The sequence below is a fragment of the Mesoplodon mirus genome (assembly GCF_964341445.2).
Source record: "Mesoplodon mirus genome assembly, chromosome: X".
NCBI classification, from domain to species: domain Eukaryota; kingdom Metazoa; phylum Chordata; class Mammalia; order Artiodactyla; family Ziphiidae; genus Mesoplodon; species Mesoplodon mirus.
Genome location: NC_138981.1, coordinates 101,751,247 through 101,766,664, shown reverse-complemented (window position 1 = coordinate 101,766,664; position 15,418 = coordinate 101,751,247). Strand labels below are relative to the sequence as shown.

Genomic DNA, 15,418 nt, shown 5'->3' with positions numbered 1-15,418 from the left:
AAAGCCTGTATCAAATATAACACAAATTCACCAACCTGGGCAGTAACTATTTTATCTCCACTGGTAGCACTTGCCAAATCAAGAGAAGGCTGAGAATCTTTGACTGTACTCTCTGAAGCCATGTTTGTAGTTAGGAGAGTATCAGATGTAATATTCTCTTTGGGAACTGCAATAATAATAACAACAACAACAACTAATATTTATATAAGACCTTATACATAGCTTGAAAAGTGCTTTAACCTTTATCTGGCTGATGCTTAGGACAATCCTCTGAGAAAAGTGGTTTTATTACTCTCGTTTTATATATGGGAAAACCAGGGTTCAAATATGTTAAATTCTTCAAGGCTACACAACTTACACATGAAGAGAACTAGGACTTGAATTCAAATCTTAAGTCTCCAAATCCTATGCTCTTTTCACTATGCCACACTGGCTCTCCAATGGTAACAGATTTGAAAGTCTCCTGAAATGTTTAATTACAGTAATGTAACAACACCAATGTAAACATTTTGACTTTCTATTACTAAAATAAGTTTTATAACTTGGTCATCAATGTGGTTGTCTACAGCATAAACTGAAAAAAAAAATCAGAAAGTTCAAGTTTCAACTCCAAGAACTCCCCACAAAAATAGCTATTTCTCAATTAATACTTGCCATCTAGATCAGGTGTCTTAAGAGCCTCAAACTCCAATTCGCTTTTCTTTTTTCTTGGTGGTGGAGCAGGTCGAGATGGAGGTGGGGGTCTAGGAGGTGGGAAATTAGTTGGAGGAGGTGGGCGTGCTGGAACAGGCTTCTTTGTACTAGCTACTATATCAGGTTCTGGAGTAAGCTGTCTTGGTGGTTTGGCAGGAGCAACTTCTTCCACAACAGCAAAATCTTTAGTAGATAAGGAGTGTGAGGATGCAGGTTCTAGAACATCACTTTCTTTGACTTCCACTGCTTCCTTGTTCAACACTTCTGTTTCAGTTTCAGGCACATTAAGCTGTTGTTCAGTTGAACTTATTTCAGTTAACTTAGTGGTTTCATCTACTGGCTTGTCACATGTGTCATCAGAAGGAAAACATTTTTTTGATTCTAATTTAGTTTCTTCAGATACATCCTGACTTTCTGCCTTTTGGGAATCTTCCTGCAGTACTTGATCTACGGCTAACAATCCAGGTATATCTGTTCCAGCCATGATAGGACTGGCAGTAGCCTGATCAGACTGTCCTTTTCCTTTGGAATCCAAAGAGTCATCTTCAAGCTGTAGTACTTTCTGACTCTCTTCAATAATACTTTCAATAATCTGATGAAAGGTTAAAAAGCAGTTGAAAAAAAAACAATGAAGCTATTTACAAGAACAAAATAACAGCTAATCATTTATATAGTACTTACTATGTGCCAGGCAATGTTCTTAACACTTTACATATTTTAATCTTTACAACAACTTTGTAAGATAGCACTCTTACTATCATCATTATACAAATGAGGGAACTAAGGCACAGAGGGACCAAGTGATTTGTCCAAGGTCACAAAGCTAGTAAGTGATGAAGCTGGCATAAACGTAGGGAGTTTGGTTCCAGACACTGTACTCTTAACCATTATATAGGGAATCTGTGTTAGTATGTGTAATCACAAAAATTCAATCAACCCTGTAAAAGAAAGTTTAAACCTAAATTTACATTCAGATGCTTCATGTCATAGTTCATTTACATATTTATGCCAAGTTAGTTGCCTGCTGGTTTGAGCCTAGTTAACAAAACTATGAGAATCAAAACCACCTTGTACAAGATTTTAAGTTGTTCAGCTCTGAACTCAAGCCTGACATGGAAAGCCAGCAGATGCAGGGAGATTAATGTTCTTAAACAGGCTACATCTAATCCCCTGCTCTGCAGAGAGATGGCAGGACCATGAAAAGAGTTCAAATACCCAGCTCATCTTGCCTTTTTTCCCTTTTATTTCTTATCTACAGTTGAAAACTACAGGCAGGCTTTCTGCGTCTCCTACCAACATTTAGAAGAAAATATATTTTCTACCCAGTCCTGTCATTATTAACACAATAAATCTCCCAGCCCACTCACTTATCTTCCCACCACGGAGACATGGATGACTTCTGCTTTCTCAATTCTTTGGCTCCAGAAAGTTAACAGAATGTGCTATGGAACTATCTTGATGTGGTTTACTACAAATTCATGCCAAGTTGAACTGGATATTAAGCCGTTCAATAATATTCATCCCTGATTTCCCAGCATATTCTACATATTAATTTTTCTCAATCTTCTAATCTTTATCCTAGACCTACCTTACTTTTACCAGAGAAATATTAACTAGAGTCCACCTAATTTGTCAATTAGGTAGTTTCTGAGCTCTGAGTACATTAGCAATAACAGAAGCCAGATTACAGTAAATTTACGAATGAATAAGAGGTGAAGACATAGGAACAGCCAGCACACTCTATGTTCTCAAAAAGCTTGGCTATACATGGAAGAGGGTGCAAGAAAATGATCCAGCATTTTTATAAGCAGAGGGGAAGGAGCCAATGGAAAGGAAGATAACAAGTTCTGGAGAAGAAAGGAAAGAGGGTCTGCTGTGTATTAGACCCAGTACACACATTTGCCATTTAATCTTTACACAGGACTTGTGAGGGAGCTAGATTATCTCCCTTCTACCAAAGCAGGAATCTGAGGTAAAGGCATTAAGTATTTCGCCTAAGGTCCCACAGCTAGTAAACTACAAAGTCAAAACTGAAATCCGGGTTTTTCTCCAAAAAATCCAGTGTTCTTTATATTATATCATTCTACTTTGGACAGAAAAAAAAAGAATACTAAATTCTCAGGAATGGCATGAAAAAGAGGTAAAAGATGAAAACAAGTTTGCAGGTGAGGGAAGTGAGAGATGATGAAAAGGACTGAATTCAGGCTTCTTAGCCTCTAACACCTACATGCAGTGTGGGAAGCAAGGTTATTTGATGAAAGTAAGCAGATGCAGGTGGGCACAGTGAGCATGAGGTGAATGTAAAGGTTTCAAATAATCACTATGCAGAGTGAAAAGGCCTATGCCATCAGAGGGGTTAAAACAAGGTTGAAAATCTTAAACCTTCTTTAATCCCTTAACTGAGGACAATCTCTTCCTCTTCTGAACTCCTAACACTCTTACTGTTCATTATAATATGAACTAGAATATAAATACAGCGTAGTACGTGAGCTAGCTCTATATAAATATTTTCTCCACACCTGGAAAACAAGGCCCATGTTGTCTACCTCTTGATATGCCCCCATAGCACCTATTTACAGTACCTAGACCTGTTTCCCCACCCCCGTTCCCTGCCGGGTTTCAGGAGGTAGCAAATGGGGAAAGAACAAGAGAACAGTGAGAATCAAGACTAACATAGAAATGATCATGCTAAAACAACTGTTTCCTATCACCTCCCTGCTTCAAAAAAATCATTGCTTTCACAGCGACTGTAAAATAAAAACCAGATGTTTTAGTATGACATAAGAGGCATTCCCATAATCTGGCCCTAACTTTGGTCTCTAGACTCATCGACAAACATTCTGCACATTCCACATCTCCACGCCTTTGGTTATGCCTTTCCTCTTCCATCTCTGCCTGCCCAAATCTTTTTTTTTTTTTTTTTTGCGGTACGCGGGCCTCTCACTGTTGTGGCCTCTCCCGTTGCGGAGCACAGGCTCTGGACCTGCAGGCTCAGCGGTCATGGCTCATGGGCCTAGCCGCTCTGCGGCATGTGGGATCTTCCCGGACCGGGGCACGAACCCGTGTCCCCTGCATCAGCAGGCGGACTCTCAACCACTGTGCCACCAGGGAAGCCCCCTGCCCAAATCTTATCCATTCATCAAGAACCAGTTCAGATGCTACTTCCTCCTTCCCCATTCCTATCCTCAAAGAGAAAGTAAAGCCTCCCTTTGCGCTCTTATAAAGTTTGCAAGTCTATTTGAACACTTATTACACTCAGTTTTGTGTTTATCCAATTTTCTCTACTAAAATGTAAGTTACTGGGAACAGGGATTGTGTTCTGATCCAGGGTATAACTCCACAGCCTTTATAATTAATGTTGGATACTTAATTCACTTGAAAAGGCTAGAACTTAAAAAGTAATACCTAGAGTCTTAAGACTCACTCTATGGCTCCATAGTGTTTACTATTTTTTCAGCTTCTAAACTCTCCTTAAAAATCACTTTTTTTTGGCTACTAACTATACTTACCCATTTGTAATTTATCCCAAGAAAAAAAATCCTTAAAAGGGAAAGAAAAGCTCTAGTGGAAAAACAGAAACTTTTCAAATTTTCAACAATAAAAATGGCTAGATACATAATAATCCATTTGCTTGATGGAAGCTAATAGACCAAATGAAAACTGAGTATTAAAATCATGTAGAAATATGATAAAAATCAAAAAATGTTAAGAGGAAAGGTAGAATATAAAATTCTGTCAGAAACAAAACAACACCATCACCAACAAAATTCTATCTACACTACAAATAGGCCAAAAAAAAAAAAAAAAAAAGCAAATGAGTGAGAACCAGAAGGGAATGCCAAAAAATCAAGACAGCTGTTTGTTTGTGTAGAATTGTGGGAAATTTCTGATTAAAAAAAAAAAAGGGTACCACTCTTGTTATCTCATTCATGCTGATACACAAAGCCATTTTTCCCAAAAAGGAAATTTTTCTTTTTAAAGGAAAAAGTATTATCAATATTAAAATATGTAGTCCATTAATTTCTAAATTCCATAAGGGTAGAACAATGAATCTACATTGGTGGTGATTTTGCCCAGTGTCATTCCCCCAGACATTCAGTGATGTCTGGAGACATTTTTGGTTGTCAAGATGGGGTAGGGGTTGGTGGGGGGGGGGGAGGCGGACGTTGACATCTAGTGAGTCAAAGCCAGGAATGCTGCTAAACATTCTACCATGTACAAAACAGTCTCTCCTTCCCTCCACAACAAAGAATTATTCACCCCAAAGGTGTTGCTGTTGAGAAACTCTGGGATAGAGGATGTGTCGTTGCATTGGTCTCCGGAAATCCACTCTCTAAACAGTGCCTGGGGCACAGAAAACACTCAAAACTGATATAAATGAACAGACACACCATTCTTTCTCCTTGGGTTTTATCCTGATACTGTGAACAACCCATTGCCAAAATTTTTATCTTACGCTCAGTCTCTTCCAGTAAACCAAACCCTGAAGCTTCATATGATCAATTCCTTAAAAGTTATCAAAGGTACTAGAAGAGTAATGACTTCTTGTAACCTCTAACTCCTCAAGACATTAGAATTTGCTGCACTGAGTTTTTCAGTACCTTTACCTCTTGGTACTAACCTCAAGAGTAGCTATAGCTTACTCTAATAAAAATACAAGTATAAAAAGTAAAAACACATTACAAAACATTTTTCAAAATACTGATTCAAGGATAAATTACCAATTAGTTCGATTACAAAATGCCTTCTAAAAAGCCTGATGCGCCTTCAATCACAAATTCAACAGATTCAGGAACATTTACTGAACATCCACCACGTACAGGGCACTATACTAAAAGAATATAATAATTTTTCCACTTTAAATATACCATAAAAATATGACATCTGCTAAGCTAATATTGACATTTTATCTTACAAACCTTTTTAGACACATCTTGCTTCAATTCTTGTACAGGGGACTCATTTTCAACTTTGTATGCAGAGTTCTCTGCTTCCTATTTTAAAAAGAAAAGAAACAAAGACCAAATATCTTTTCTTTAAAACTTTGTTTAAAATGGGTATAAATTAGAAATTATAGCATTAATAAATCAAAGGCCCATAAAGAGCTTAGATGTTTATATACTGATAGATGCCCAGAGATTTTTATGCCAATTGGGACAATTTAATTTGCATAGGAAGGTTACCAATCAGCAATTTTCGATTTTTCTATTGTAATAGGATATTTTCCTTTACATGTACCCAACTTTTTAACATTAAAAAACTGTGCAGGAAGATAAGAACTACTAAGTACCTTTGTAGCTTAAAAAGATTAAGGACTTAAGCAAAGGGTTGAATTAGAATTGTTATTTTTCCCAAAGTATCCCTTCATAAATATGAATAAACACAAAAGTACATAATGAGGAAGACCATATTCAGAGAATCATTGCCTTAAAAACTTTATACACTTTAGATAAAAGGAATCAAGATTTAACCAGTATTAAATGAAGTCCCCAAAACAGTAACAGATGAAAAAAATTAAACCCACCAAAAATACATATATATCTACGTATACATTCATATACACATACGTACATATATATATATATTTGGGAGGTTAGAGAAGGTAAAATGGATGCTGCATTTCTGTTGGAAAAAAAATTCGGGTAAATTAAGATAATCATACATTTGCAAATCTTAACACAATATTCTTTTCCATCTTAAGTTTTCTTTACATTTATAGAAGTACAGTAATTTGAATGCTACTACTAATACTGAGAAAAAAACTTTTCATAATTCTTAGTGTACATCACAGAGCTTGTCAGAAAGTCACTATAACCATTTTTGACAGATAAGTGACCTAAGATACATAAGGATGTATGTATGTATTAAGGTAGCAATTATACAAGCATCAGGATAGGCTCCAATAATCTCTCTACTCCAGAGATTATTATAATGCTAAAGACTTAATGTGCTAGAGAAATTTCTGCAGGACTTCCAATATCTTCAAGCTGAAAAGTCGTTTCACTGAATTCCTCCCAGCATTTGGGAAATACTACCAATTCTTATATAGATTCTTCTAGAGAAAAGTTGTTTCATGGAATTTGAAGTATTAGATAAAATCTAAACTCTACCACAGCCCATGAGCACCTAACATGATATGGCTCCTGCCTACATCTTTGACATCTATATTTCTCACCTCCCTCTCCCATCACAACCACACAATTATACTTTGGCCAACTGGATGGTTCCTTACCATCCTTAGGGTCATAGCTCAGGCATTATTACATCAGAAAAGCCTTCCCTGACCACCCTGAAATAGCCATCTTGACAAGATGAGAGAGAATTCTTGAAAGCTGATGATAATTAAGAACGGTTAATGCATATTAAAGAAACGCCTTCAACTGTCCTACAAATTAACTGTATTTACCCAATTACCCTCCAATAACTGTTCATTAGTAGGGAAATCAGAAGCACTGTACAACCTTAATTCCATGGATATTTTCCCCAAGTTAACCTAAGAAAAATACATACTAATAATTCCTGTACCTCAATTTAATTTGTTTTAATACTTACAAAGATCACAGACCAAAACTGCCAAGCAATGATTAGGCTTCTATTTTATTTGGCTTTAACAAAACTCTCTTAGACTTTGAACTTTTGAAAGATATCAACTCCTATAAGGTAAACTGCTGTTAAGTCCTAGTTTTAAGGAGTGATATGGCACCTACCAGAGGATCTGATCTCTAGAGAGGTTAATTGGAAGATTTCTTAGTAAAACCTGATTTAGTATATATAGTCATCTATGATTCTCTCCTTAGTGAGGTTTAAGGTCCAGGTCCTTCCCCTAGCACCTCTAACAGGCTTTGAGGACAAAGCAATGGAAGCCAAGCATGTACCTACAGACAACCAACACCAACTTAGCTAGACTTGAGACAGTCCTCAATTATTACCTTTTTCTGGAGATGGGCTGCCCCATTACTGTAGCACAGTACCTACTAAATCCCAGCTTCCCACCATTAGGCCATTTCTCTTAACTCCTACCAATCACAACCTCAGATACATGCTTTCTTAAAAGGTATGATAGAGCGTTCAATTTCTAGCAATTCACACCACTGTTTCCCTCCATCTGTATTGGATATTGGAGAGCTGTTTGCACCCACCTCATAGTATTCAGTTATAAGAATTGAGCTTTTTAATTTTAATAAGCACATCCAACAAAAGACCCAGTTTCACAAATCATTTGTACAAAAGTGATCTACACTCAAAGAAATCTTCATTATTATCTACTAAAGAACATTAAGCTAAAAATGTTAGTTATTAAAAAATTCAGGTCACTTCTGGTTTTTAGTAATGAGGAAGTAACTGTGTAATGAGTAATTAACTGTGACTAAAGTGAAATTTTAAAAAATGTTTGAGATGTGACCGCCACTCTTTTTTGCTAAGGAGAGAAGAAAAAAAACAATAAACAAAAACCAGGAAACAACTCTTAAATAGTTGTCATATGCATCCATCCATTCCTATCAACACCATCCCTCTGTTGGAGTCTCATGTCTTGACATTCTAATCTCTTAGTAGCTCTCTCTGCACTTAGTCTCTTTCCCGCGAACTTTCTTCCACCCTTCTACCACTTATCTTTTGTTAATTCCCCAGCAAAAAATCTTGTAAGACATATAAAAATTGACTTTAAATATCTTGCTTCAAAATTTTAAAGCCCAGATTTCTTAACCTGACATTCAAGGCTCATGGAAATCTGGCCCCAATTTACTTTACCAACATTCCACCACTGAAATGTTTACATTAGTAAGACACCAGTCTTTCAATGCGCCCAGCAAATTCTCTGCCGTTGCATATTAATTAGTTCATACTATTACCTAACATACAATGCTTTCCCAATTTTTCTCTATCCACCTATGCAAATCTCTCCCAATTTTCAAAGCCTAACACAAGTTCTACCTCCTCCCGAAAAATTTTCTCTCCTATTCCAGGCAACAGAGCTCTCACGATTGCTCTATGTCCCCTTTCCTCCTCCAAACTCCCTGTAGTTCTTAAGGTCTATTCTAGTCTACAAACATCAATACCACATGTATCATCCCTTCTTATATATATGTATCTTTTCTGTGAGGTTGTAAAGTCATCAAAAATAGGAACTATATCAAACTTTTCTTTGGATTGCTTAAGGTATCAATAGATATGCTGTTATATACAATAAGCACTCAATAACCCATGTACATCCACATCATAGAATATTACTTAACAACAAAAAGGAATAAACCATTGACACATGCAACAACTTGGATGGATCTCAATCATTTGAGCCAATCTCAAAAGGTCACACACTATATGATTCCATTTATAGGACATTCTCAAGTGACAAAATTATTGAGATGGAAAACAGATTAGTGGCTGGCTGCCTAGGGTTAGGGATGATGTGGGGAGGTGGTGGGTGTGACTTTATAAAGGAAGCTCTCTGTGGTGATAAACTAGATCTCATCTGGATTGTGGTGGTGGTTATACAAATATACACATGTAATAAAATGACACAGAACTATACACTCACACTGTACCACCATCAAATTCTTGGTTTTGACATTGTACTATAATTAAGACATAACCACTGGGGAAAGTGGGTGAAGGATAACAGGACTTCTCTGTACTATCTTTGCAGCTTTCTGTGACTCTGTAATTATTTCAAAATAAAAAGTAAAAAAGAACTATATCCAACTTCATATTTATTTACTAAATATGTACATTTTCTATCTAATTTTATTCAAGTTAAGGACAATCTATAATTACTGGGATAAAATAAATTCCCCAAACCTATTTGTTATAACCTAAAAATATCTTAAGACCTAAGTGGCTTTTAAAATCTACAAGCATAGGGCTTCCCTGGTGGCGCAGTGGTTGAGAGTCCGCCTGCCGATGCGGGGGGCGCGCGTTCGTGCCCCGGTTTGGGAGGATCCCGCGTGCCGCGGAGCGGCTGGGCCCGTGAGCCGTGGCCGCTGGGCCTGCGCGTCCGGGGCCTGTGCTCCGCAACGGGAGAGGCCGCGGCGGTGAGAGGCCCGCGTACCGCAAAAAAAAAAAAAAAAAAAAAAAAAATCTACAAGCATAAACAGCAATAGTCTCTGGATAGGAGGACTGGGAAGTGGAAGGTGAAGAATGGGAGGGAAGCTACATTTTCAACCATCTACTTTTCACACTGAGTGAATTTTAACCATGTCCATGAGTTGTTTTTTAAAATGGTTTTATTAAATAGTTAATATAAAAGAATTTTTATAAAATATAAGGAATAAAGAATTATGATATAACCTTTCTTAAGTACTCAGTTTAAGAAAAAGAACAGTATTACTATTAGCTTTCAAGTCTCTTGTATGTCCTTCTCCATTTCCATTCCATTCTTTCCCCCTCAGAGATGATTGATATCCTAAACTTTGTGTTTATCATTCCCTTGCTGTCCTTTATAGTTTTACTATGCTTGTATCTCTGAACAATATATTCTCTAGTTTTGCATGCTTTTGGACTTAATATAAATGGAATCTTACTACATGTATTTTCCTGTGACTTGTTTTATTTCCCCCACTCAACACCATGGTGCTGAAATTCATCCACGTTATTATGTATAACTAATTCATTCATAGCCACTGCTACAGAATATTCCATATGAATACACCACAATTTATCAAACAGATCAATATCCAATGTGTATAAATAGAAGGTAGGGACACTGAAACTGAAAAAAAAATACAGCATGTTTGAGATTATACATACATATGTACAGACGTACACACAAACACAACCATACACAAACATACACATATAGTATATATTCTATTTGATGTAAATAGTTGTTTCGTGATATTCTTGTATTTAAAATGGTTCTCATTGGCATAATGTCTCAATATCAAACTTCTTTGCTTGAATATAAGGCTAGGATTGATTTTTATATATAATTATGATACCAATACATGTGCCCATAAGAAGTATACAAGTGTTTTGGTTACTCCATATTTCTGTCATGCAAGTATTACTTTTTCAATTAAACACACACACACACACAAATACAAGTATTTTATAGTGTTCTTTTATTCTAAAAATTGTAAACCAAATAAAAATTAGCAGAAATCTAAAATATACTTATAGTCCCTTCCTTACAGTACAATATTTAATTAGGTATTTCTAGAGTACCTAATCACACCTAGAGTAAGATACAATGATAATATTACTTAGCAAAAAATAAGTAATAGAAAGCCAAAGCAGAGAATGAAGAATTACATAAAAGAGAAAAATGAATGAAAATTGCATACAATTTGTAGAAATATACTTATCACTTTCAGAAAGCACAACTCACCTTTAATGTTGAAATCACCACCTTTCCTGGAGACCTGTTCAGAAATAAAAGCAAGAAAGTGTTGAATAGTGGAGATGAGAAGGGAAATACTTCTACACACTCATTAAAGACAAGCCCATATTTTAAAAAACATTTACAGAAGATGTAGAAACCATAAAAAAGTAAAGAAGAAAATTAAAGTGACCCATAGTCTTACAACCAAGAGATTTGAGTTTGTATTTTCTGTCTTCCTAGATATATAACACTATAATTAGCATTAATGTGAATAAAATTTTGTATTCTTCCATGATAAATTTCTTTAAAATAAATTTCTCTAGAAGTGGAATTGCAGGTCAAAAGTATACACACTTTTCAGCATTTTGAGAAACTCTCAAATTGCCCTCCAGAACAGTTGTACCAATTTAAATACACTCCCATTGCTCTGAGTCCCTGTTTTTTAATACCCTTGCCAAAAATGAGTGTTATTTTTAAATGTTTACAAACTTGATAGGAAAATATATCTTATTGCTGTCTTAATTTGTGCTTCTTTGATTTACAGTATGGTTGAAAAGTTTCATATGCATAGACATTTACGTTACTTTTAAAGAGAGATAACCTATTTTTGTTTGCAGCTCTTTTTTTTTTAACTGGAGCAAAACTCTATTCTTAAATACAGAGTGCTCTAGATATAATAATTTTAAAAAGTAACTTTTCACCAATTATTTTCACACCCCCCTTACATTTTTCTTCAAATAGGAACAATTTCATATCTGCTTCAAAGCACAAAGGAGAGACATACCCTTACAGCCGCTTATCAGGGTTATGCAGTAAGAAGCTTTTAAATGATTCATATGCCATTCCTAAATTTTTTAAATGCAGTGATCACAGATGATACAACTTTGTGTTGAAAGGCGCCTTCAAGATCATCTAGTCATAGCGCCTCTTTTTACAGATAAAGAAACCAAGGTGCTGAGAGGTTAAGTGACTTTCCCCAAAGTCACAAATTAAGTTAGGGGCAGAACCAAGAGAAGCATCGAGTCCTACTACCATGTTCTTCATGTGCCAAATTGAGTAATCCTTGACCTCTAATCAAAACAGTGTGATAAAAAAATTACTTTTGGGCTTCCCTGGTGGTGCAGTGGTTGGGGGTCCGCCTGCCGATGGAGGGGACGCTGGTTCGTGCCCCGGTTTGGGAAGATCCCACATGCCGCGGAGCGGCTGGGCCCGTGGGCCATGGCCACTGAGCCTGCGCGTCCGGAGCCTGTGCTCCGCAGCGGGAGAGGCCACAGCAGTGAGAGGCCCGCGTACCGCAAAAAAAAAAAAAAAAAAAAAAAAAAAAAAATTACTTTTGCCATTCAACAGAAAATCAACCCCTTTGTTAAACAAACATTTATGGAACATCTACTATGCACCAGGGACTAGAGATAGGAAGATGATTAAGACACAACCCCAGTTTAGGGTTTTTTTAAAGCTTGTTTAAAAAACAAAAAAGATAGCTGTATAAAATAGTGCCTGCCCACTTAATTGCAGTGCCTGGACGATATAATTTCATGTTAATAAAGGACAATTTCCAGGAATGAAAAATTTTATATCCCCAATTACTTGGTTTCCCTGGCAAACATATACTGCTCTGTAACAAAATCCTGTTTATCCGGAGGTGATTAGGACCAAGGTTATTCCAATTTTTAAAAAAGGAATAAATATTTCACAAAAAGGATGTGTAAAATAATACAAGTGCAATCAAAACAATAACAAAAATTTAATAAACAAAACCAAAAAAGCCTTGAAGAGGCTCAAATTTCCGTGTGGCACATATTCTGAATGTCAATCAAGAAAAAAAAAAATCACCTGCCACAGAGGTGTAGCGACAAGAGGAAATAAGATTTTTTTCAAAAAACTTAAGCCCCATATGAGGTAGAGAAGGCAAGAAAAAGAAAATCTGCCTTCCCCATGACTCCCACTTTGAGAAATCTGATCAGGTTTTTTAGCTGTCCAAGAAACAGAATAGGGCGCCACATTTATCTCTTGTATGTAACTGGTTTCATGAAGAGCTGATTATTCACAGGATCTAAGTTATAGACCAACTGTTGACACACATGGAAATAGTCCAGATTGGTTCTGGTGGGGCTTTACATACAGCTGTGTACAAACTATAAAGAGTAATTTATTACTTCCTTTTGAGAGCCAAGGGAATGCAGTGAAAAGAATATGTGCAGATAGACCTTGCTTGAATACCGTTTTTGCCATTTACCGTGTGTGTGATCTTGATCAATTCATTTAATTTATCCAAGCCTCAATCTCCTCCTTTGGAAAAGGGGTAAAAACATCTACACTTCATAGGACTACGATAAGGATTAAGTGAGAGAGCACATGGGGCATACACAATAAGCTGTAGTTTCCTCAGCAGCTTTGAACTGCTCCATTGAAACTCACAAATAATGAGTGCACCAAGTTTCTCCAAGGGACTTAGTAGTGGGAAGCCTGAGACCAATTTCTGGATACAGGAAAGATACCCTACAGCCTGTAAAGCTCCAGGCTATTTAACAACAGGGAACAAGAAAAACACCAGATTATACTGAGCTGGTGAGTAAAATGGGATCCTGCTTGCATTTTGTGATATCATTAAACAAAAAACTAATAACAAAAGCCACTCATGTTCAAAACATAATTTAAATGTTACAAAGTTGTTAAGGTCTTGGTAGGCAGTAAAACATTTCATAGCTTCCTCCAGTCTGATTAAGCCTAAAATTGTCTTTAACAGGGTAGTCTGTAAGACTGGAATTTTTTGTGATACATTTTTTCATCCATTTATAGGACATTAGCATCTAGTAAAAAGTGAAAGCAAAATTTGCTCACTGTCAAAATTTATAATTTGCAAAGTTGGCTAAAACGATTTGTATCATGTGCCAAAATGAGAAAACAACAATTCATTTCACTATAATAAACAGTAAATCATTATTTAGTATTCCCACAGGAAATGTTCTTAAGAGGGGCCTTGTAATAATAATTATACAATGGCCATCATTTATTAATAAGCATGTGCCAAAAATGTGCTAAGACTTGACTTGCTTTTGCTTCTTTAGTCCTCACAACTTTCCAATGAGGTAGTTATATTACCTTCCCTATTTTACACACAAAAAACCTTGAAGCTTGGGTCAGATGAGGTAATTTAAATTGCACTGCTAGTGAATAACTGGGCCAGAATTTGACCCTAGGCAGTCTGGCTCTAGGGTCCACTCTCTCAACTACATTGCAATATTGCCTCTTTTCTGTGTAAGGTCTTAAAAGATGACGGTTATGAGAATATTCTAAGCGGTGCTATGAATGAACACCAAAGTAAAGGTAATTAGCGCTGCTTCTTGGGCTGTACTAAACTAATTAAGTCAAAGGCTTGAATCCTGATCTGCCTTTAACAACTACAATTAATGCCTAATTGATTTGGCACTGCTAGGAAATAAAATAATGAAATGTTCCATATATAAAACTGCCAGAGAGATGAAGCTTCTCTTTGAGTGCCAAACTTCTGAAAGTGTTCTAAGTACTTTTGAATTTCAAATTTCAAAAGCAGCTTGTAAGTAAGTACATTATAGGCTAAGCCTTGCCGTTTCAGTAATCTTTCCCTTGAAAATACCTTCTTAAACAAAGGATATACAATTTTCCCTTTCTTACTCAGAGTAATTATCATGCTCAAATACTACACTATATTTTAATACAGTAATGCCCTCCACGGACCCTAAGGTACAGGGGATTTATTTGCCTTCACACTACCGGACCCTAGGCTACTATGCTTGGAATGTCTGTGTTTTATAGTTTTGCATCTCCCTCCTCAATAGAAGTGGTCACTTCTTACAGCTGGCCATGTGCCTGCCTTTAAAAGCTTTCTTTCCCCTTCCCTTCTAATTTTTGCTTCTAGTCTGCACCGAGCTGGGAAATCCGGTTTTTAAAACTGGAATTGGATGGTAAAGGAAGAATCCAGAGCTTCTGAGGGTCTCCCCAGACAACCACTCAACTCTTCTCCGTAACTCAGTCTCTAACTTCAAAGTAGAGATAATAACATACTATTTCAGAGTGATTATGTGCCTAAAGAAAATAGCTATTCATGTTGCAGTTTGGGGACAGGAGAAATAGGGGACTAGGTCAAGAAAATTAAGTTCTACTCTTGGCTTTCCCAACCAACTAGGGGCAAGACCTTTAAGCAAGGGTTTTCAGAGTTTCTGTAATTTTAGGAAAGTTTATTTTAAGACCCTTCATTAGTTTGGGAGTGAAGATGTAATTTTTCTACCATGATTAATGATCTAAATTTTATACCTCTGACTTCCCTTAAATTTGAGATATATTATAGGAAACATGGACATAATCCAGTACACACACACACATCCAGAAATGTCCGGTAATACTCTGATACATCTAGTTTACTAGAAA

General features: G+C 36.4%; 1 protein-coding gene across 1 annotated transcript in view; it reads right to left on the bottom strand.

Annotated features, from left to right (window-relative positions):
• WDR44 (WD repeat domain 44) overlaps positions 1 to 15,418 on the bottom strand; it is an 83,071-nt gene that overhangs the window by 48,795 nt on the left and 18,858 nt on the right. Inside the window, exons 2-5 of the mRNA XM_082609118.1 lie at positions 11,018 to 11,051; positions 5,613 to 5,687; positions 655 to 1,285; positions 36 to 166 (exon numbers count right to left, since the gene is read on the bottom strand). Of these exons, the coding sequence (XP_082465244.1) occupies positions 36 to 166; positions 655 to 1,285; positions 5,613 to 5,687; positions 11,018 to 11,051 (871 nt within the window). The remainder of the gene's footprint in view (positions 1 to 35; positions 167 to 654; positions 1,286 to 5,612; positions 5,688 to 11,017; positions 11,052 to 15,418) is intronic.